The sequence below is a fragment of the Lipophrys pholis genome (assembly GCF_963383615.2).
Source record: "Lipophrys pholis genome assembly, chromosome: 7".
Taxonomy (NCBI): Eukaryota; Metazoa; Chordata; class Actinopteri; order Blenniiformes; family Blenniidae; genus Lipophrys; species Lipophrys pholis.
The window spans coordinates 14,356,269-14,379,273 of record NC_137638.1 but is presented as its reverse complement, the minus strand read 5'-3'; the positions used below and the strand labels follow the sequence as shown (position 1 = coordinate 14,379,273).

The 23,005-nt window shown below is 41.1% G+C and overlaps 2 protein-coding genes across 4 annotated transcripts; both read right to left on the bottom strand.

The window, feature by feature from the left end:
- Nucleotides 1-3,899: 3,899 nt before the first annotated feature.
- elovl7a (ELOVL fatty acid elongase 7a) lies at nt 3,900-8,674 on the bottom strand. Of its 3 annotated transcripts, none has more exons than XM_080466478.1 (8): nt 8,600-8,674; nt 7,017-7,106; nt 6,704-6,912; nt 6,102-6,182; nt 5,956-6,012; nt 5,769-5,874; nt 5,554-5,690; nt 3,900-5,459 (listed from the first exon to the last, which is right to left on the bottom strand). In XM_080466478.1, exons 2-8 carry the CDS (start codon nt 7,078-7,080, stop codon nt 5,211-5,213), a joined length of 903 nt encoding a protein of 300 aa, XP_080322604.1. In that variant the 5' UTR covers nt 7,081-7,106; nt 8,600-8,674; the 3' UTR covers nt 3,900-5,210. The 3 variants fall into 3 exon arrangements, with proteins under 3 accessions (XP_080322604.1, XP_080322605.1, XP_080322606.1); XM_080466479.1 differs by having other exon boundaries at nt 6,704-6,894; XM_080466480.1 differs by having other exon boundaries at nt 6,704-6,926; nt 8,600-8,672.
- Nucleotides 8,675-10,377: 1,703 nt separating this feature from the next.
- ercc8 (excision repair cross-complementation group 8) lies at nt 10,378-22,991 on the bottom strand. Its single transcript, XM_080466699.1, has 12 exons — nt 22,606-22,991; nt 21,607-21,702; nt 20,849-20,950; nt 20,485-20,608; nt 19,437-19,518; nt 18,369-18,437; nt 18,203-18,269; nt 17,429-17,532; nt 16,625-16,749; nt 13,753-13,950; nt 11,772-11,876; nt 10,378-10,692 (listed from the first exon to the last, which is right to left on the bottom strand). Exons 1-12 carry the CDS (start codon nt 22,680-22,682, stop codon nt 10,627-10,629), a joined length of 1,215 nt encoding a protein of 404 aa, XP_080322825.1. The 5' UTR covers nt 22,683-22,991; the 3' UTR covers nt 10,378-10,626.
- Between the last annotated feature and the right edge of the window lie 14 nt (nt 22,992-23,005).

Here is a 23,005-nt window from a genome sequence, read left to right as displayed (position 1 = left end):
AAAATGACCAAATTAGATTTAGTCTAATGAGTTTATCAAACTCTAATCCCATCAGCATTTGAATGACAAATGAAAGTAGACACTGCTGTGGAGGTACAATGAGAGCCAAACACTGGCAGGACATTACTTCCAGCCTTCTAATTGTGTCTTTTATTTAAATTTGAATAAACCACATCACTCTGAGTCTCACTTTTCACCCAGAGGCAATTGTAAGAAGCGAAAATAAGCTGAAAACCAGGAGAAAGGGAGATGGGAGTGTTATTAGGGCCACCAAATACCTACAATTATTTAAAATACCAATAATTACTGTCGGGGAACCATCTGCTCTCTGCTCACAGCTGCAGAAAGCACACACATTTGTCTTGGTCGCATCTCTCAGTTTAATTCAACTTCACTAACTGAGCTACTGGACACATCTCTGCCTCTGCTTTTTTTTTTCTTTGGTCAGCCTCTTGTAACTTTTCGTGGTCACGTCTCCCCTCCAGCAGCCTCTGTTCTCTCCCACAGAATCAGCACGTCTCATTGTTCATTGTTGCCCTTCACTGGAAGGTTTCCAAGGGGCTGTCGTTGTTCCACAAGATTGAGGATCAGCAGACAGATACAATTTCCAATCAGCGGTCACGACTACAAGAATTAAAAACAAATTAACCGTGATCAAGTTTTATTGTTGTTGTTGCTCGTGACGATGCTGCGACTGCCTGGAAGCATCGTGACCTGATGAATTATAGTGGTCGCAGAGAAAATTAGTAGCATCCAGCTTTCTCTGTCTTTTCTATCTGCAGTCAGCTCCTTAACGCGCGTCCCCACTTTCACCGCTCTGCAGGTCTGGACCAGACAAGAACCATGTTTTCTAATCCACCGATGGTGAAGGAAAATATCTTACCCTGACTTCCTGTGTGTGTCGTCACAATGAAATGTACAGAAAACTAGATTTGAAGATGAATGTGTCTCCATCTTTCTTTAATGGCTCTTAAGGTAAGTGTCGCGGGCGGCTGGAACATACCCGACAGGTTTTCAGTGGAAACACACAGAGACAAACAAACAAACAAACAAACAAACACACACACACACGCACGCACGCACGCACGCACGCACAGGGAGAACATTCAAACTCTCCCAAAAAAAACAACTCAAAAGGCCTCCAAGCTTAACAGGGATGTGAACCAGGGTTATTTTTGTGATGAGGTAAGAATGCTGAGCACTACACCGCTGTGGGCGGTGGCCTAATAGGTACTTATATTCATAATCAATTACATTACTATGTTTTATCGAGCCCCGTGTGCCGTTTCAACATATATTTTTGCCAGTTGTGCTGCAATATTTCCTGACACTGACCGCTCAGCCCTAAATCAGAGCTGAATGCTATAAAAGAAAATTCATTTCAAAACTTTAATCCACCAGAAGACTGAAAATATTCATTTGTGTCACTGAAGCTGGCGACTTTCCCCCCTCACGTGTGGTTTCCTGAGTGGGTTGAGTTTGCTTGTATGTGGGTGGGTTTGCACTGGCTTCCTTCCAGTGCTACACATTACTTGACATGGTTGATTAGAGAGTGTTAAATTGTGTTTAGATGCCTGAATTTTATTACATCTTCTGCCTGCTTTTGAGATTTTCAGCTCCCAGCCATCCTTGGATTAAACAGATTAAAAAATCTGTTGCGAACCCAAACTGTTGAAACAATCAATTTAATTATAGATCGGTCACAAATCGTGAGCGCTTTAAACTCATAGATTCTGTAGGTTTGTATCATCAGGAGACAGGACAGTGGAGCTGTATTGCTTGAAGTGGGTCTACGTCCCTTTAGAAGTCTCTAAGCTCTTTACACTGTTAGTCACATTCACCCATTCAAATATATATATATATATATATATATATATATATATATACACATACACATATACACACACCAGAGGCAATTGCTTCCGGGCTAGTTGACCATTTAGAGCAACTGGAGGTTCAGGGTCTTGCCCAATGAGACTCTGACATGGAGCCAAGTGCAAGATGGGGATCAAAACACACATCTCGGAATCTGTAGACAAACTCTCATTGAGATGGTGAGGAAAAAAAGAAAGAAAGAAAAAAGCCCACGGCTAATAAGACAGAATAGATGTGATCAATTTGTGAAATGTTCTCAAACCTCTGTAGACATAAAAAAAAAAAATAGAACTTTGTATGGAAGACTTGATCTATATATTTAGATTGAAACTCTACATTTTATGGTCCATTTAAAATCTGAAAGAAATTACACCCAAAAAGAAATGTCACTGAGCAAATACAATTAGAGCTTGTAGAATCTAATTATGGAATCAAACTGATACACTGTTTGACCTAATTGAGACTCACTCCACTAATGATTCTGACATTATGTTACATGACATGTGTTTTCAGAGTATCTGAAATGTGGACATGACAGAAGTTGACACTCATCCAAGTCCCATTCTCCTCTTTATTTCTTTACTCGTTAAACCAATTTGTTCATCCAACAGCAAACATGGAAAACCCAGAAATGATTAAATATGATTGAAATCTCCCTGACATAAATGAAACAATAACATCATCATGCGTCTTAATGGAGGAAGGCAGGAACAAATTTGCGGTCATTGATTCGCTTCATTTGTGTTACACACATTTGACACGATGAGCCGTCTCACACGTTGGGCCCGATAATGACCTAGTTATCACAGCCGCTCCCACACTCCGACCAGGGAAGGACCTGCGAGGGTGGCTCAGAGACAGACAGGGGTTGTTGGAACTCATCATGCTGGAGAGCGATCATCCATGCCCTCCAACGGTTGAGCTGTCCTGCTGCCTGTTCTTATCTCTCCATTTAGCCGCTTGGCTTTAGTACTCGTGCTTATGCGAGAGAAACAGACAGTCTGTGGGTTGTAGTTCTATGAGTATCTTCCGTGTCTGTATTCAGTCACATCCAGGAGTCTTTCAAGAACCTCTTCCGTCATCGTGTCATATCTGGACACATTATCGTTTGGTCTTTGAAAAGCTGCTGAAGCTTCACGAGGTTACCAAGGAAAGCTGAATGGGAAGTTCAACTCCAGACGAACTGAATCTGAAGGACATTAACAAATAAAGCTTCTGGTTTGATGCACAACCTTGCGTGAAAATGGCTCACTTCTTAAGACTTCACATTTCTCCATTGTAACAAAGGAATATTCAACATGTGCTTCCCTGCTGGTTAAGAGTCCAGTTGAAAGCCTCTCAGCGACTTGATTCTTTAATCACAGTAGTGTGATTCCACACTTGTAGAAATAAAGTTTCAACCAAATTAACAGGGAAATTGAATGTACAGTGCTTTACTCTGCAGAAACGGACCACAAAAAGGAGGTTCAGTTGTTGCCCTGTAAATTAAAAAGAGCGTCACAGCAGGATGTGTTGAGCCAGCCTCATGGGGATCCGATTCTTCATGAAGAGGAAGAGGATTTTATCTGCCTTCATCCAGTTTCAGACTGAATACGACTTGTAACTCAGTTCCTCAGCACATTCTAGTGGCGCAAATAATGAAGTGCAGTCTGGATAAAGCATGAATGTCACATTTACCAAGTCGTTTTCAGGCATTATGGTAAAAATCTACAATTACTCATCTCAAGTAAAATTTCCAACCTAAAATTTTTAGTTTGGAGTTTTAATCTTTTGTGAAAATGAGCACTGGACTGCTAAGAATTGTCCATTTTGTATTGAATCACAAGTTAAATTTGCATCATCACAGTGGTCGACATGGAGAGCACATCAGGCCACAGCCATGTCCCACAACCTTGTTCTGATCTTATCATCCCAGGTGAACCGCCAACCTCTGGGCTTTGACCTGATCTACAATTACCCAAATCACTTCTACCATTTAGCCAAGCGCAACACCCAACAGCACAAGGACAAAACCAGGCATTTTTAAAGTACAATGATCATTTATTTTGTATAAATACATTTAAAAAAACAAAATATAAACACTACATGTTACATAATTCTTATATTTTAACCACTGGTATAAAGGAGGGACTTGACAAGAAACTGAACAATATAAGTCACATTTATATGAATCCAATATCTGTAAACCTTTAGCATTATGGTGGGTTTGAACGTGATTTTCTTTTTAAAAAAAAAAAAAAAAGCCCTTTCCACACAAAGCTGGGTCCTCATTCACCAGAGGAGCGAAGTGTTATTCACTTTACGGTCATCATAACGAGATATTAAACTACTCCATCGAACCAATGTCCGTGGGTGCGGACTCCAGCCATGTTAACCACACAGCTTCAACTCGTGAATAAAAAGGCTGGTGTAGGCGTTCTGACTGGAGGACTAAACTGTTAGAGACTGTGTACAGCATCATTTTATGGTGTTTTATTACAAAACAAGTCAGTAAAGTAGTAGTCAATCTGTAGCTAAAGCTCTGCTCTGGATCCTACAAGAACCCCAGGGGGTCCGTCAGGCCGTCTCTATGGCATGTCTGTCACAATATTGCTTCATAGGATCATCAAAATGAAATGGATACATTGATGCCACCATCTAAACCTTCAGCAGCTGTGACTCAAGCCATAGTGAATTAGGCATGCAAGCCAAACTGGGTGGCGGGGTTAAGAAAAACGGCATGCAACCTTTTATCAATGTTATGAAAATTAACGATGCGTCGTGGAGCCTGAACTCCTGAGAGACCACATCTGTTTAGATCACGTGAAATAACCAACACTCATCTTTTCAGTGCATACCTTTAAAATAAACCTATACTGGAGTTCCTAAAAGGTTTTGAGGAGTAAGAAAGTTGAAGGAAAAGGGAAAAAAAAAATAAAATAAAAGTGAAGGGAATCTTGACATTAGATGCTTCTTATGGGTGCCCAGTGCAAGAACAGTGGAGGGCCCCGCAGTCTTATCTGCAGGTGAAGCTCTTTGTAAACACTGGAGTCTTTTTTTCTGACTTTTGAATTAGTTTTTGTTGCAGAAAAAGAATGGATATTAGGAAGTCTTCATAGCAAAACTTGGGCTTTACCTTCAGAGTCAATAGAAACCTCAATAAAATCCTGTCACTTGTTTCAATAAACATCTTAAATATAGCTTTGGTCATATTCAACAGATTGTCTATTGCAGGTAGAAAAGCAATCAGAATACAGTCCACACACACACAAGTTGGGCCTGAACTTCATACAACCACAGACGAGCTTTCGCAAACAAAGTCAAACCCGAGCCCATTGATAAGTCGGGGTCCTGCGTTACTCATCTTTTTCGTGATTTGCGTTGCCATTCATGACTCCGTTGCTGTGGTGTGCCCAAGTCTGAGCCTGGAGCACTTTGGGCAGCCGCTTGCCTTTGGTGTAGGCGTGATACCAGAAGTTGAGGAAGAGAAACAGGAAAATCAGGCCATACAGGCCGATGATGTAGACAAAGATGGGGAACTGGTAGGGGCAGTCCTTGATGAAGAAATACTGGGAGATGTGGCTGGTCACCATAACAAACTGGATCTGGGGAGCAATGATAAAAATTAGGGTCAACTTTTACTGAAAGGTTAAAAAAAAAAAAGGGGGGTTTTCCCCTCCCTCAAGTCAATTAGCTTACCAGCTGAATGGTCGTGAGGTATTTCTTCCACCACAGGTACTTCTGGTAGCTGGGGCCCATCGCAGTCAGCCCATAGTAAGAGTACATGATGACGTGGACCACACAGTTGAGCAGAGCGTGAAATGTTCCCAGTCCACCTAAACCAGGGAGCACAGTAAGTCACAGTGTCCAACGGAAATCAATATCCAATTTTGGATACAGAAAGTGCATTTTACCCGCAGCGAAACGCACACCAAACCACCAGGTGAAGGGCATGATGGAGTGATGGTAGACATGAAGGAACGTCACCTGGCTGTTCTTCTTCCTCAGCACAAAGAAGATCTGAATAGAAGAATATATACATAATTTGTTAATGGGAAGCTGGAAAACAATTTAGATTAGAAGAGACCATTTGTCACTTACTGTGTCCAACATTTCAATGAACTTTGAGAAGTAGTAAAGCCAACACGTTGCTGCCATCTAGGGGAGAAAATGAAGTATTGTAGTACTGCTTTAAAAAAACAAAAAAAATTGCAGTTCATTCAGAAAACGAATTCAAATTTAATTACCCGAATTGCCTGTGGCGATTCAGAGAAGTCAATCAGGTCACATCGAAAAGAGTATCCTGTTCCCCATCCTGACATCACAAACTGCAACAGAGGGGGACAGCTGAAGTCAGGCACAAGCAAAGACTTTGAAAAGTTCTAACTATTGTCCAAAAAGACATTTTCCTTATAAAGCACTGAATTGTTGAGAGTTTCAGTGATTCTGTATAAATAATGTGCCTTGTGAAAACAACTTATACAGAAGATTATATAGAGTAGAAATACATCAACAATCCCAAAAAGAAATTCTATGAAATATATTCTAGAAATGATATTGAAGATATACAGCTGGTGTTCGAGTGACAGGTTTAACAGAATCATTCTAAAGTAAAGCTCTGAAATATGCTCCTAAATAAATGTCATTACCAAGAGGGGTATACCCTTAAATATGAGGCAACAGTTACACAAAACTTCCTTCTGATCAGGTTCCTTTTGTGTCTCGAACCAAAGGTATGTGTGACAATGAGATTCCAATACACAGACTGTGCAAGCCTGCAGTATGATTCATAGTGTAAATATCTTGGAAGATAAACATTTCATACCACTGCGGCAACAGCTAAACTCACCTCGTAGCACATGTAGAGCGAGAGAGCCACCACACCGAAGTTGTAGACAATGAGGACACTTTTCAGGTCAAAGGGTTTGCGGTTCTCCATTAGCCGAGGCCCCAGCGACGTGACGAAGTAGATGTAAGCTGTGATGATTAGCGTTTGGGGGAGCGGAGATGACATAAGCAGCCAGTTCTCCGTCCTCAAGTCTGCAACGGAACGGAAAGCTGGTAAAATGTGACTAGTACGGCCAATCAAGGAGCATTTCAAAGAATGTTTAACACTACAAGTACACCTTTGAGGCAACTTGGGGAAAATGTTTGAGACTCACCTGCATTTTGGATAAACTCGTCATAAATAAGCGCAGCAGTGGACGTTATATTCTTAAGCGCCATCTTCAGTGAGGAGCCTTGCAATTCACCTACAAAAATAGAGCAAAGGTCAAGTCAGTCAACAAAGTGACATTTCAGTCAACAAAGTGGGTAAACATGTAGTGGTCAGTAAAAATCCAGCTCGTTTGTCACAAACAGGTGAAACCAGCCAGTTTAGGCCAACTGTGGTGATACAATCTATTTAACAAAGCACAATCAAAAAGGTCTCAAAGGCTCTGTTGTCAGCTGCTTGTCTGAGCATTTAAAAAAAAAAAAAAAAAAAAAAAAAAAAAAAAAAAAAGACAAAGCCAAGAGTGTGGAGAGAGGACAAAGAGTGGTCAGTCTGCCTCATATAGCCACAAAAGACGCCTCGACAGAATTGATTCACAAAAGTTTGAAGACCCACGACAATAACACCCGTGTTTAGAAAGGCTTCATGTGATAAATCCTGCCTCTGCCACATGTGCAGGAAGTGATTCAACACCGAACTACACAAACTCCTTGCAGCAGATTGCTGATGCAGTGCGAGAATATTACAAAAACTTAACAGAGATACAGTGTTGATGTTGGTGTGAAACTAAACCCAACACCTCTGAAACAGGTTCTTGCAGAAGTTGGATTCAGTGACTTTAAAACTTGCCTGACTGGTTCAGGAAGCATGTCTGTATCAAGAGGAACTTCTATTCAACACGTCACCTCTACCAAACAGAAATCTATCAGATCCATGCTCATACTGGCTAGTTTTTTTTTTTTGTGTTTTTTTTTTTTTGTTTTGTTTTGTTTTTTTAAATCGACCCCCCCCCCCCCTCCCTCCCTTCAGGGAAACGTCTGTCCCATCCATCAGCAGCTGAATTCAAAACTCATCGCTCCAGGTCTGCGCACAATCCTACAGGACAGGTTTTCTGGGTGTGTCTCCCAAAGTGGGGCTTGGACAGGCCCACTGGGTAAGGAGGAGGAAGGCAAGGCCGGTCTGAATTCTCGAGAAAAAAAACCCAAAAAAAACCCCCCCCAAAAAAAAAAAAAAAACAGAACAATGACAAGCCTTTACAAGAAAATCAATGCTATAGTCTGGCATTTAGATGTAAAGGTTACTACTCCCATGGCGCACCTTCATGACGCGTGACTGTGGGTTCACATGTGCAGCTTTAACTACAGGGAAAACCTTTAACACAGTAACTTCACATAAGTTACGTATAAGTTAAGTGCAAATCTTGTCATTTGGAATAGTCAGCCATTAAAGCTCAGGCACATTGAAATGTTACTGGGAGAAAAAAAAAATGTAATAAAAAAAAAGTATAGTTGTAGCAGCATCCGTGAAGTTAATCAAATCATTGTTCACGTCCGGTAATGTTTCCACGACACCAAAATCCTCAAGAGGGGCAGGTGACGCAGTAGGTGGCAAACAAGTGGAACAGCCCCCGTGTGTCTCTCAAGGACAGGAAACGTTCCAGGAATCACACCCGCGGCGTTTCCTTCATCATTCTGTCGGTTTTGTAAGTCCTAAGAATGACTCCCCGTGTCAAGGAAGAGATGGTTTACTGACCTTCACGGCTGCTCGCGCTCCTGCTCGGTGTGAAACCTCTGGTTTATCCCGATGCACCTCAACAGGTGTGTCTATGACGCCAGCGACCACCTCCGTCCTTATGAGGGGGGAGGGGGCGGGGTCGAACTCTCAGTCACGCCCCTCACGCGTCCTGATTGGTCGATTGGTAGTGAGTTGACCAAGAATGGAGCATTCAGTTCATTCTCAGCTGATGGCTCATCGAAAACTATGCAAGATTTCACAACACAGTGGATCGCGCTCGGGCGCAAAGATTACTATACTATTCGGCAGTTTAATTGTATTATTTTTTTTAATCCGCCCCCCAAAAAAAAAAAAAAAAATGAAAAAAAAATGAAAAAATGCCCCACACAAAGCGGAAGGGAGAGGTGCCTCATGGAGATCAGTCTGTTCCCAGTGAGACACTGAGATCATAGGAGAGGCCGGCACACTAAATTTCCTCTGGAGTTTTCGAGTCACCTTCGCCAACAAAAGTTGGGGGGAAGGTTATGTTTTTGTCTGTGTGTATTTATTTATTGGTTTTGTATGTATGTATTTTACCACCTTTTTGCTAAATCTATTAACCTGAATTGCATGGAATTTTCAGGGATGATTTGTCATCAACCAAGAACTTATCAATTAGGATTTGGGGTGGTAACTATAACCATTTCCCAATATATCCCAAAAACTGCAAAAAAATTTAAAATTAAAAAATGTCCCAATGTCCCATGAGAAGCGGCTCAATGAAGAGATTGAAGGTGATCAGCGTCTGTTGCCATGGAGACGCATGGTGGGCTGCAGTTGCCATTGGTCATCTGCTAGAAAACCGCGCCCCCTTGTCCACTCTCAGAAAATCACATGGTGGCGTTGGCAAAAGTATGAGCTGTACCAACTTGGACGAGGACAGGATATAACCTTGGAAAGTCCGCCAGTTCACCACGGGTCCAACACAGTGAGAGAGAGAGAGAGAGAGAGAGAGAGAGAGAGAGAGAGAGAGAGAGAGAGAGAGAGAGAGAGAGAGAGAGAGAGAGAGAGAGAGAGAGAGAGAGAGAGACATTTTAAAGTCCCCAATTAAAGCAGGACCTTCTCGCTGTCAGCCAAGAACACTAACCACTGCCCTACAACATTAAATTGTGCAGAACAAGCTTATTGCCTCGTGTCAAGTCATGATAACAAGGTATAAATTGTACTTGAGGGATTAAAAAAAAATAGTAATACTCAAATATTACTGAATCACAGCAATGTGAGTTTGCAGTTTCTTGCTTTTACATTTGTAGAAAGTGAAATCAACAAGTTCACGTTTTCTTTTTACGATACCAGAAGTTTTCAAGCTGTCTGGAAAAAGTAGCACTATATGTGTATATCTAATGTAAAATAATGCACATTTGACAGCTGTGCATCTCAATATTATAATTTGGTTTACTAACAACAATGTGTTGAATTTTGTAAAGTAGTTAAGTAAACAGTACAAGCGTGTGGAGGTATTTCACCACCAGAGCTTTCAGTATCACTTAAGGTCACTGGTTTCACTGTGAGCCGGCGGCCCGGCTTATAAATGCATGACAATTTTGCTCAACAATGACAACGGTACAATCCGTGTTGCATTCCTGGTTACTCCCATGCGAGGATTATGGGTGAGCTCCTCCTAACTCGGCTGCTGGAGCAGACACACACTGGAAAAACTGACACCACACCCGAATGAAGATCTCACCCCCCCCCCCCCCCCCCTCTCGTATTGCTATAAAATATTAGAGAATAATAAAACAGTTTGAAAGAAGAATACACAAAAAGACAATGTTGACTTTACTTTCAAATATATTTTTTTTAAAACGAACAAACGTATTTACAAAAAACACAACAGTTCATAAGATCATTTGTTTAGCTTTTAAGGCTTTTGCTGTGTAGGCAAATTTCAAACGAGACCATTTCCCTAAACCTTCGTCAGTGTCCCTACACCCCTTTTTGACAGGGCAATTATTACAGGTGAGAGTTGATTTGTGTGCGCCGACCACACATTCAAAACATCCATATTAGTCTTCATCGCTGCTCCATGCGTCCTGAAAGGCAGGGTTCACAGACGACCGGCCAGCATCACCCTGTGAGAAGGAAATCAACATTTTTATAAATGTGATCTTCAAATCTTAAAACAAATAAAAAAAATAAGTTATTACATCACTGTCAAACGTGCAAACGGAATTCCTCCGATAAATTCACCAACTCGTTAAACTAGAAAAAAGGATTTGTAATTGAACAAGCTGAGTGGACGCAATTTTTTTCATTGTGAGTTAACAAATACTGACGAGTCGCAATTTAAATTCCTTGGATGACGTTTGGCGATCAATGAGCTCACTCTTTCCCAAAGACAACAAGTAAATGAAAACAAAGGCAGTGACTAATGACCATTTGGAAAGCTGGTCCTAAACGGTACGTACAAACCGTCAATGGATTTTACTATGTGTGTCATTAGTGGTAAAGTTGAACATGAAAAGGTTTCTACTTAAGTGTTTCTCAGGCAACTAACCCTATCACAGAACTTCTGGATTTCACGCTGCTTTTTTTTTTAAAAGTAATTGTAATAGATGATTCAATTGTAAGGTCGTAAGGCTCCCTGCAGATGTATGGGTAAAAGCAGTAAATATCGTAGGCATCAGAATATATAATTCCCTCACTTAATATCTTCATATCTTAACCTCATATGAAGTTTTCAATTGAGAGTTTGTCCTTTTCTTTGCCAAGCATGGGAGGTCAAAAGGACATAAGAACCATCAAAACTGTGTGGCTTTGGATTGCTTTTATAATAATAATTTACATTGTGGCCCTACGAATCATAAATATGATTAAAATATTGTGAATACCATTCAGGGGCATCAAGAAAATGGAACTTTTTGCATAAATAATTCAAACTGTGACACACCGTATTTTAGACCCAATACACACAAACTGAAGAGGTTTCCTTTTTTCCTTTTATTCTTTATCATTTTAGTCGAGAATATTTCATGAGATAATAAAGTCAGAGTTATCAATAATCCGTTTAAATGTGTCAAAGCTTTCGGTTGATCGGTCATGACTAGAAATATCTGACAAATCTTGTTTGTCACAGTCATTTGAGCTGCACGTGTATAAAACGTCGACCTGAAACATTCTACAACTTGTAACAGTCATGTTGTGTTTGCACCTTATTCTCCCTGTTGGATTCCTCCTCCTCCTCCTCTATGTCTGCGGCACGCAGGACAGGAACCCACGCCAGAATGTTACAGTCTTTACCTCCACTGTACAGCTCCTATGAACACGCAACAAGGACACAAGGACACAGGGGGGATAGAGAAAAAAAAAAAAGAAGAAAAAAAAAAAGCATTCTCAGCACAACCTTCATCTTAAAGCACTTCAATTACGTCAGCAGCAGCGTTAACAAGCATAACTGGGACCAGGAAACAGAGTAATTAATGTGCTTAAAACTGCCCAGGCAAAGCAAGTGAACTCCAGGGAGACATCGCCGGCATTCTGGGACTCATTATGGTCACTACATCAGACGGAAACATGAAAAAGTGAGTACAATACTTTTTTAGGACAAGGTGTCCCTTCCTAGAACTCTCCAGAGTGACAAGCTGCCAAACCGCATTCTTAAGTATGAAACACATCCTCAAACTTAACGTGACACCGGATGATGAAATTGCCCAATAAGGACATTGTGGGATGGACATCCGACTACTTAAGTCATGATTAAGCTCAACTATTGTTACTAATAACCGAGTTGCTTCAGACAAATTACAGCGCTGCTACTTGAAGGGGCACACAGGAGTTATCTTAAGATAGACAATGTCAACACAGGGCTTTTAATAACTGAAAGTAAAAACAAGTTTAATGGTAAACAGATTTGTAAAATGCAGATGTTTCTGAAGACTGGAGACGTCTGGAGGGGGAGGCGAAATAGTTTTAATAGGCAGTTTGAACGTTTCAGTTGTTTAAATGAAAAAAAATAACATGAGATTAAATTACCTCTATCTGTATTACTGTGTTGTTTTTTTTAATGGTGAATAGTTTGTGGAAATAAATATGTGGAGAGGGGGGGGGGGGGGGGGGGGTTCAAATATACAGAAAAATGTTTCAGAGGCCATGACTTTTATTTTCACAGTGAAAATGACTCAAAGAAAAAATAGCAGTTAAATAATTGAGCTTATTTTCCCGTCTCATTCATATGTATAGCTCTTTCAAATTTGTAGTTATTTAACTTGGGGGGGAAAAAAAAAACAAAGAAAAAAAACAACCTAAACTGTGTTATTCAGTGAGGAACATGGACTGTAATCAATAATTACTGACGTAACATTAACCACTTAACTTCTGCACCCTCGCTACTGTTGACTGTTTCTGTGAGCTGCTTCTACTTCTGCTTTATTTGCAGTTCACATCTATGCAAAATCGTGGTGTAAGGGAGTAGAGGGGTCATTTCGTATAGTTGGTGGATTTATTCAAATTCAATAAGCTTGCGATGTGCTCTAAAAGCATTTTATAAAAATAAAAAAAAAACTCTACATAAAACTTGTTCATCCCAGTCTCAATTTGGCAGATTCCTGGAAGAAAAGTCACTGGGTGTGACATAACTTGATAAAATAGGTCACGTTTGCAACCTATATGGAAGCGTTCTGGTTACCGAGCAGTTAAATCTAAGCTCCAGCAGTGACGAGGGCTTAGAAGAAAATACCACTGTCACATCCCCGACTTTCTGGTTTCTAACAATTCCATTACCTCACATGGCACCGAACACAAACGGAGTCTTGCACACAAGGACACTGTCGCAATGTTGACACTACAGTAAGACGGTCCTCATTTCCCAGACCGTGATAACAAGATATAAAGGACGAAGCTTCACGTTGGCACTGCAAACATCAACAGAGTTGGCGTGTAGATTCAAGGCACTTTCGTATAATTTGCATTTATAGCAGCAAAAGTTGACTTCGTGCCATTGGTCAGAGGGAAGTGGCTCATTCGATGCCGCCATGGTGATTGTGCATTTCTCTGTCCATCATCTCTCAGGAGACAAACTAGGCCTGACTGGGAAGAACAAACAGAAGTGGACAGATGGACATGCAAAGTGCAGCAGACAGCTGTGCCAGTGCGCGTGTCTTGTATTGGACGTCCAGCACTGCGGCGCGTCTCACCTGGTAGTCTGGGTGGAACTCGCAGCAGTCCACGTTGTTATAGTGTCCCCTCAGCGTGGTGATCAGTTCCCCTGTGTGGAGGGCGTACACCGCGACCGAGCTGCCGCACGGCACAAACACAAACTCTGGACTGCAGCCACGAGACACGGTGAACTGCAGCCTTTTACGACTCTCGTTGCAGACCTTCCCGTAATTGACCTGAGGGACGAGAAGAAAGGCGACGCAAAGTTCAGGCGATGTTCACAATTCACGTCGTAAAGTCATTGTTTAGTGCACCGAACGTTGTGAAATGTGAAGTTGCCATTAAAAAAAAAAAAAAAGAGTCAGCATTTTTTTTTCTCCACTTTTATTTAAGTGTTTTCTTTGTTTTTTAAGAACATAAAGAAATACAACGTTTTTAGTATTAACAGACTTTTGCAGGACCTACACACTGTCGTAGAAACCAAGAAATCTACCGATGAAATGAGTCTGGAAATAGGATGGCTGGACTTTCACATTCCCTCAAACGTCCTTGTAAAAATCCTGGACTGATCTTTGCTCGTCAGAGGAGGTCATCAACCCCCTTTAACTTCCTTCGTGGTGGAGCTGCAGGCCGAAGGTGGAAAAATGTCTACCATGGCAACCGCAGCACGAAGCAGCGGAGCAGGAAATTAAAACAGGGGGCCGTGACAGAGCGGAGGCAAACGCATAGTTTCCCCAGGCTTCGCTTTACTGTGCAACTGTGTTTATCTGGTGTCAGGTTGTAAATTAAACGGCATATGCAGGGATTCTCTTTTGCAAATCCCAATCCATTGAAACCGCTTGAATCGGATCCTGCTTGAAGTGATCTGTTGGCCTCTGTATGCTCCTGTTCTCGTGGGTCTCCCTTTTACACAATCAAAACTTCAATTGGGGTTTACGAGGGCCTGAAAAACGTGTGAAAACTAGAACGTATACATGAGTTTCCAGTTACTTTAACGAGACAACAATGATGTTCAAGCATGTTTTCAGGTTGTTAACAACTCATACATTCCGGTTGCACCCATTCGCCACAATGTTCAGCATTCCTGAAAGTAAAAAAAAGAAGTGGTCTAATCAAGTTTTACAGTAAATTCACCTATTTATTCACAAAAAACACTATCCCTGACAATATTTTAATATAGAAAAGAAAGAACGAGCAATCCATTTAAATAAAACTTGACACACACATTTATTTTCAGCCAACAAAATGATATTCCTCAGTCCTCTGGGTTTCAAAGCAGGTTTGATGAGGCCTGTGTACTCGTCCTGGTGTAAACTTGTGCAGCAGTACGCAGCGTTAAGTCGAGACACTTCATATCGTCCGTGAGGGCTCGAGGAGGAGGAGGAGAAGTCATTACTGCCTAATCTGCACTCGCTGAGGTCGGAGCATTCCAGCTTTTAATCATTCAATCTCTATTTATTTGGCACTTCCACGACACAGCTGTCACTCAATGTGGTTTATAGGTGATTGCAAGATACCAGAAGCAGAAAAAAACAAACAACCTGAAAACAAGTTACAATTATTTCATCGCCTGTTAAGTAAAGAAATAGAAATGCATCGCACACAGACAGCAAAGACACCGCCGCTAACCAATAAGTTGTCGTTAATCTATTTGCGCTTTGGTATTCCATCAATGAACTTTCAATTTGTAGTTCAAGGTTTAGTGAACACTGCTCATGTTAATTTGCTTGTATAACTGTTATTGGTTGAGGATGTGGTTTATGACGTGTGTATAATGTTATCATAAAGGTTACCTTCAGGTTACTGTTATTACGCATGCACAGTGAATGAATACAATGTTAAGAAGGTCAAATCTAATTAAATGTTAACTTTGAGATTAATCTAAAAACTAAAATGAGAGAGCAAAAACCTGAAAACAAGGTAAACTATGTCTTTCAGCCAAAGACAAATACAACAAGAGAAATCAGAGATTCCTGACGTCCGCCAAAGGTTGACCATGTTTCTGGATCACCTCCAACATTTAATGGAATCTTCCACGGCCTAATATCTATCTGTGGTGAAAATGTCAACAAAATCGATCAGAATTCAAAATCAGAATTCTTTTTGTCATTGTTCTCTGAAACCAAACAAAAGTTTTTAAAAAGTATGCAGTAGTTTTGACGTAATCTTCCTAACAGGCAGACAGAAAAATAAATATACACCAATGATTTTATTATATCCTTGGCGGATGTAATCAGATAAGTAAAAATAATCAGACAAACGATAAGCAATAAAAAGGTGAGATTTATAAGTTATAACTTGTGTACTTGTCGTACATTTAAAAAATGCCCACATCCTGTGTTGACACCCAGTGGACCTTGTACTTGCCTAACATTCTTTGAGAGAGTATAACTGGCCAAATACCTAAATCTATTGCAACACTCCAGGAATAGCTTCTTGATTTAAACTATTTTGCATAAGCAATGCAAATGTTCAACAATCAATTTATGAACTGTTCACAAAATGACCTCCGCAGGACAGGATACAGATCGAGACGATACCCGTGTGTCACTATGCCGTGTTTCGGCTCTATAGCCACATGGGGAAATCACATAATGAAATCTCTGAAGCAAAACAAAATCCAGACAGGTGTGTTAAAATCAATCCAACTAACGTGGCTTGTGAGGATTTATGAATCACTTAACCTCATTTTCATTTTAAAGGTAATTGCATGCAAAGAAGCAATGAAACTTTGTTCTTGGCGAGTTATTAGCGATGGAGGTAGTCCAACTACCCGCTGCCATTTAAAGACAACTGTTTAAGTAACCATAGAAAAATGTTTTGCGAAAAAAAATAATAAATCAAGACATTCAGCCACATTGTGCATCACTCAAGCCCACACACTCTCACAGTCCCTCACGTTTAACTCACCAGTGTGTTTTCCCCAGTGGCACTATTCCACAGTCTCATGCGGTCGTCAGTTCCAGTTGTGAGGAGGTATAGGCCATCACCGGTGAAGCACAGGCCATTCACTCGGCCATTATGGGCTGTGTTTACTGCATTGACACATGTAAAACAAGGCCACAGTGCAGGTTCCATCAATTTCCTCCACCGCCACCTGATGACATCTCACACCCATACAGCAATGACTCTGGATATGTTTGAGCAGTGGGAACAAAAAAAAGATTCCCTTTCATTACACAGAACAAGCCAGATAAACTGGGATAATTGCAGTTTGTTTTCTTCACCTTCTGACTCCTCAGCTGAATCGCAGACGAGAGAAGAGGAAAACAAAAATCTACACCTGCAGAAGTTGAACCGTTCCCTCAGAGAGTCACTCGGCGTAGAGCCAACCTGAACAACCTCAAACTGTTTCTACTGAGGAAAACAAGGATGTTGATGAGCGGCATGCATTCTTTGAATATATGTTCAGAGCATCAATCATCACTGTGATTGTAATTCTGTGGCTCTGGCCAAACAAGAGCCGATTGTTTGTCCTTTTCAATGTATTTCAGGATTCTTTATCCATCTGGGCAGAACGGCTGCAAGATTTTTTTTTTTGTTTGTTTTTTTAAATCGTGTGAATCGGATGAAGTTAGATGTTTGGAGGACTGACATTGAACACAGAAGGCACCTGTCAAAATTGCAGATTAATATCAGTGCTTTAAGTAGTAACTTTCTAAATAGCAGTCGCAAGTGAACCACGAGGAAAAAGAGAAGAGGGTGATGCTCTACCTGCTTCAGAGGAAGCTTTGGACTTGTCTCCGTTGTGCTGGTCCAGGGTGAAAAGACTACTAGAAGCGCGACGCACATCCCACACTTTCACTTTGCTATCTGCACTTAAAGGAAGAAATAAAACAATTATTTGCTTGTCATACTTTCTCCTAACATTCTGGCCTGGGTTCCAAAAACCATTTCTGGGTTGACCTAGAAGCACCTTACCAGTACTAATAAACCGGATGTAGCATACATGTACGATGCAAACACAATTCACCATTATTTTGAAATGCTTTAACCAAATGAAACACTTTATGGACGTCACTGTGTGCAAATTAATGTTTGTTTTTAAAGGTCAATTTTCTGTTGGGAATACGATGCTGAGCTGTAATAGAATATCATCCACTCCTCTGTATGCCTCTCCGTGCCAGTTGTTTTCAAAATCACTTACAGTCCAAAGAGACGGAGGCACGTGGATCCCAATGGGTTAATTAGCAGGTCTAATGCGGCATAAAACAGGTGGGGACCGTATCTACCATATGCTATACTGACAGGGCGACTAGAGCGCTACACTGCCTATCTAGTAGTGATGCGGCACCATTATCCTTGACTCTGGGGTTGTAATGTGGCCAGATGGCTGTGAAGTGAGATGACAGGAACTGCTGGGACACAACACGGTGGGGATTGTCCTGTACCAGGCATTATACTTTGATGTGGCACTGAGGGCAAACTAGGTCACAGTTTCAGAGGCTAAATCTCCACAGGCAGGAGCAGCAGCTCAAAAGCGCTTACCTGGCAGAGGCCAGGATGTGCTCGTATCTGGGCGACCATCTCACAGACAGGACCTCGCTTCTGTGACCTGGGAATTCAAATGATATCTGTTTAACGTGTGTGTGCAACTAAACATGCCAGTGTGAAGCAAACAACCAGCAAACATATGGTGCTCCAGAGCACTGACCCTGAAGGACATGAATCCGAGAACCGGACTTCAGGTCACACAGCTGGATTTTAGGGTTTTTGGTGCCAACTGAAAAAGAAAAGATTATTTAATTAGGAGACACAGAAAACACAGACTTCTGACGCATTTCTTTTTAGGAAGAATTCTAAAGACAATACAGCAATTCACTGCTCAATGAAACGTTCCTACTTTTTGATGCTTTCAAATATAGCGTTGTCTTTACAAATTTGTCAATATAAGCTCCCAATGAGAAGGGTAACAACTGGAAACCCAGGTTCTCACAGATAAGGTGTGGTAAGTGTAAAGACTCACTGACGCATACTTATGATAAACATGTTGTAATACACTCAGCCTGAATACATGGGAGGAGTATACTAGATACTTGGTGGAGATCAACAAAACAGAAAAGATAATGAAGCAGCTGTTTGGATCTGCACAGCCCAAATCAAGCAAAATGAATGAGCTCATGGTGCTTTTTTGGGAACAGACTCCCTCAAAAGCATCTTCCTTGAGACTCTGGGGACATGTAACACCTGTTTGACAAGCATCCCTTTCATTTCTGTGAAGAAAGGGATTTCCCAAGAAGAAACTAAAAGCCACAGAGACGGTGGTGATCTCCAGCAGAGGAATGGGCGTATCAAAGGGACTGGCTTGTGTAGGAGGCCAGGCCCACATGCATAAACATGGAGGAGCGCATACACTGCCGGTATGAGTAACCAGTTGGTCCTGCTTTGCGAAAAGTGAACGCTGAGATTAATGCGATGCTTCCCCACAGAAATCTGTCCATTCGTATCCAAAATCTGACCCCGTTCTGTCCTCCGCAGGTACATGTCACTTTTCGAATTCCGGGCACGGGCCACGGAGGGTTTCTGCTGTGTTTCGTGAACAGCCATGTTGCACTAAAGTACGTAAAGAGCCATGGAGCACCTTCAAAGTAAAATTCTAACTAATTCAAAGTCTGATCTTCAGCCAATTTCTATTCAGCACACACTGGCAACTCTAGCTGGCCTGTTCCAGCCCTCTGAAATCATAAAATCTACAAACAAACGGCTGCATTCACAAACACACCTGCAATGAGATTGTGCTTCCTGGCAATAGGGGACAGGTGGTGACTGTAGACAGTGCCATCGAACTCAAACACCTCAGCAGGCTGAACAATCAGAGAAACAGGGAGGAAGAAACACAGTTAAGAAGGAACCCGGCGATTTATTTATGCCGAATATAAAAACATATCTCATCATAATAGATAACATTTAAAGGTTCATTTGGGTGTAACTGTATTAGCATTGAAGGGTTGAGCTCACAGAGTTATGCAGATAAAAATAAAATGGTGTTGCGAGGGAGAGCACAGCAGCTCAGTTCTCAGCAGGCAGCTCACCCAAGCAGCAGTGGCGGTTACAATGCAAATTCTTCAGCAACCATAAAAAGCCTCTCTGTACTCCATCTGTCAGTGTGTGCCAGCACCGGCATGGAGTCGGCCAATGGACATGCACGTACCGACACACACACACACATACACACACACACACACACAGAGCAGGCTCTGTTTGCATAAAAATGGCACACAAAAACACTCACTGTGTAGACAACAAAGCAAAACATACACTACTGCACGAAGACGCAATACTAAATAATTTAATGTCAGTGCGTGTGTTTGTGTGTGTGTGTCTCAGAAACATGCCAAGTGGACTAAATGGAAGGTCGGTGGGTTCTTTTCTGTCCCTTCCCTGACCTTTTGAGGTAACCGTGGTGCCAGTGTGTAACTCTAGCACCGCTCTGGGCCTGCCATATGGGACAATGTGGCATAGAAAGGTAGAAAGCATGAAGCAGAAAATAAGAAGGAGAAAAAAAATAAGAGAGACAGCAAAAAGAACATCCAGAGCTAATCTTTTAGCGGCAGGAAAAAAAAAAGAAAAACATCTTTGCAAAATTCATATTACAACATTGAACATTGGTTGACACTGCATTAGGAACGACTTCATTTAGCTCTTCATTCAATAAAAGTAATACCAATGCTGTTACTGTTTTATTGTACCAGGTTAGCCAATAGTACAAACATATCCCTGGAAAATGTGGAATAAATTTAGTAAATCAGTGGTAAATTGAGAAGCCTTACCTTCAATGTTTCAGTGTCCCACACTTTCATGGTCTTGTCAAAAGAGCTGGAGACAAACATTCCTGTATCATAAGGATACCACTGGACTGTTTCTACACTGAATTTGTGGACATAGCGGCTGGATCTGAAAGGAATATACACACAGTAATCTGCAAGGAGCAACAGAAAACATGATATGACTGAGACTAAATGTTGGAAAATAAGATTTAATCTGACATTTCTGTAAGACATTAGCGAAGAAAAGTACTCATAGAAATATTCATACCACCAAGAAAAAGACTGAGGCTAAATGAAGCTACGTTAAGATATGACAACAAAGTGCTGCCCCCTAGTGGTTGAAATGAGCACATAGCGTCGTGATTACCTGCCGACTGTGCAGACCGCTTTGCAGGTGTACTGTGGTTTCCCACCAAAGTTTTCCAAGTCGTAGATGACAATCACTCCATCTGCACCTCCGGATAACATGCTGGAGGAGGAAAAATATCCATTTTAAAATGCTGCTTCACGTTGTTGCAGTAGGATCAAAGTCAAACAGTAATCAGGCAGTGGTCACGCTGTTATTCAGCGCTCATTGACACAACACGATCATTTGATTGCCTAACACTATTTTAAGAGCAATTGGATTGTTTCATAACTATTTTGTAGCGATTTAAGATGTACTTTTTTTTTTTTTGCCTCTGGGTGGTTTAAGATATATTCATATTATTAGGTTTGAAATTCTTAGACCTGTTTAGCTGTTACATGTTAGGGCAGGATGTTATTTAGTTTGCTTTTGAAAGATTGGAATATTCTGTAAGATCAATGAAGGCTGAAAGGAAAACACGGAAAGAAACATAACAGCGCTGTCAGTATGCAAACACCAATAACTACCAGTGTTACACTGGATAAACAAATTCAAATCATTGCCAGCTTGTAAGTCACAACCTTTTCTGGCCCTTTGATGCATTTTTTTTGCAATATTTCAACACAAAAGCGAAAAACAACCTTATCGCAATTCAACAGGAACTCGTGAGGCAATGCTCCATTCAAATCCTGATCTTCCAGTGCTCTGACCGAAAGGCAACCACTGTAACCAATAGGTTTTTCACATAAGAGTTGTAACTCGAGCTTGATCAGACTTACTATCTGCCCTCAATGGTTTCAATATCAATGGCATTGATGCCATTTCCATGAATTCGGTCCACGTCTCTGTCGGGGTTCAACTGCAGGCTGAGGACCCTTAGAAGATACAGATTAAGGAATTTGTTATTAGTCAACATCAAAACACACTCTTAGGAATTGAGACAATCGGAACAGAAAAGTGATTTGGGCCCGTCACTGATTGTGTATCATTTTCTATTATGTTTTATGATTTGTTATCTTAGAACTTCAATAAAAGGCGGGTTTGCTGAAATCAATACATCAAATCCTTTCACACTCCTCCTGATAAAAAAAAAACAAAAAACGACAAAACTTTATGAATCTATTGCTTGGCGGATATGGGAAAACAACAAAAAAAACAGCAAATTGTGATTTTATCCAATTGGAATATTTTCTAACACACAAGTTACTGTTATCTTAAAGCGAGGGTGCCCACTATCTGAAATAGTGTAGCTTATAAATACTGAAAGATTTGGCCCATGATACCAGAAGTGTTTAGGACAATACAGGCAAACAAGTTCTTCAACAGACAGAGTCAGCATCTTACTTACTTCTGTGTTTATATGTCAAAATAGTGGCTTTAAAGGGAGAGAGTAAAGTTGAACCACTAAACGTCCTATAGTGATCTACTATCTCTCCTGGACCTGTACACCTTCAGGACTTCGGGGCATGCAGGAAAGATTGTGGCCGATCCCTCACACTAAAGTCTGGTGTGAATATGAGTGTGTGTGGTCGTCTTGTCTCTGTGTGTTTGCTCTGTGCCCTGGCCCACTGTTCGCTGGGACTGGCTCGAGCGCCCAGCGATCCTTCACAGGATATAAACAGTATAGAAGACAGACAGATGGTCACATGTATGAAGAACATACCTTACAATAAAACACCTTTCTGATTCTGAATATGTATATTATCATCTCACTTCACAAATTCTAACACACACACAGAGTTAAAGACACTCCTGATGAAATATTTTCCTTTTCTCACCTTCTCGTTGACTCTACTCGTCGCAGCCGCAGAGGGTCATCCAGTCCGGCCTGCCTTGCTGTCAGAAACCCCAACATTTCTCAAACTTTGTAAAGAAACTGTCTTATTTGGGAAGCAGCGCTAATCTGCGCCACTTTTACATAGCACAGCCTCAAAGCTACCTGGCTACCCACAATGAAGTGGGCTGTTAATCCAAACGAAATATCTTCGCGTAGAGTTAAGCATTTTATCACACCTACGGTCCTTTAATAGCAGTAAGAGACTTTTAAAGTCGCATTAAGTAATAGTTTCCTTTAATTTATAGCGTATTTATCTTCGACTTTGACTAGTTTTGCACCAAACAATACCACACGCCGCCATGTTTGATTGTGGCACTCTTCTCCAACGAGGGCGATGATTG

Bases quoted from the DNA above. Each gene is read 5' to 3' on its own strand.
- elovl7a (XM_080466478.1), bottom strand. From the start codon at position 7,080: ATGGCGCTTAAGAATATAACGTCCACTGCTGCGCTTATTTATGACGAG. The intron at 6,013-6,101 runs GTAATTAAATTT...TTTCTCCCCTAG, and splicing joins AATCGCCACAGGCAATTCGG to ATGGCAGCAACGTGTTGGCT. The intron at 5,691-5,768 runs GTAAAATGCACT...TCCCTGGTTTAG, and splicing joins TGGTGTGCGTTTCGCTGCGG to GTGGACTGGGAACATTTCAC.
- ercc8 (XM_080466699.1), bottom strand. From the start codon at position 22,682: ATGTTGGGGTTTCTGACAGCAAGGCAGGCCGGACTGGATGACCCTCTG. The intron at 20,951-21,606 runs GTAAGTCTGATC...TTCCTCCTCCAG, and splicing joins GAAACCATTGAGGGCAGATA to CATGTTATCCGGAGGTGCAG. The intron at 11,877-13,752 runs GTGAGACGCGCC...GCGTGTTCATAG, and splicing joins AGTTCCACCCAGACTACCAG to GAGCTGTACAGTGGAGGTAA.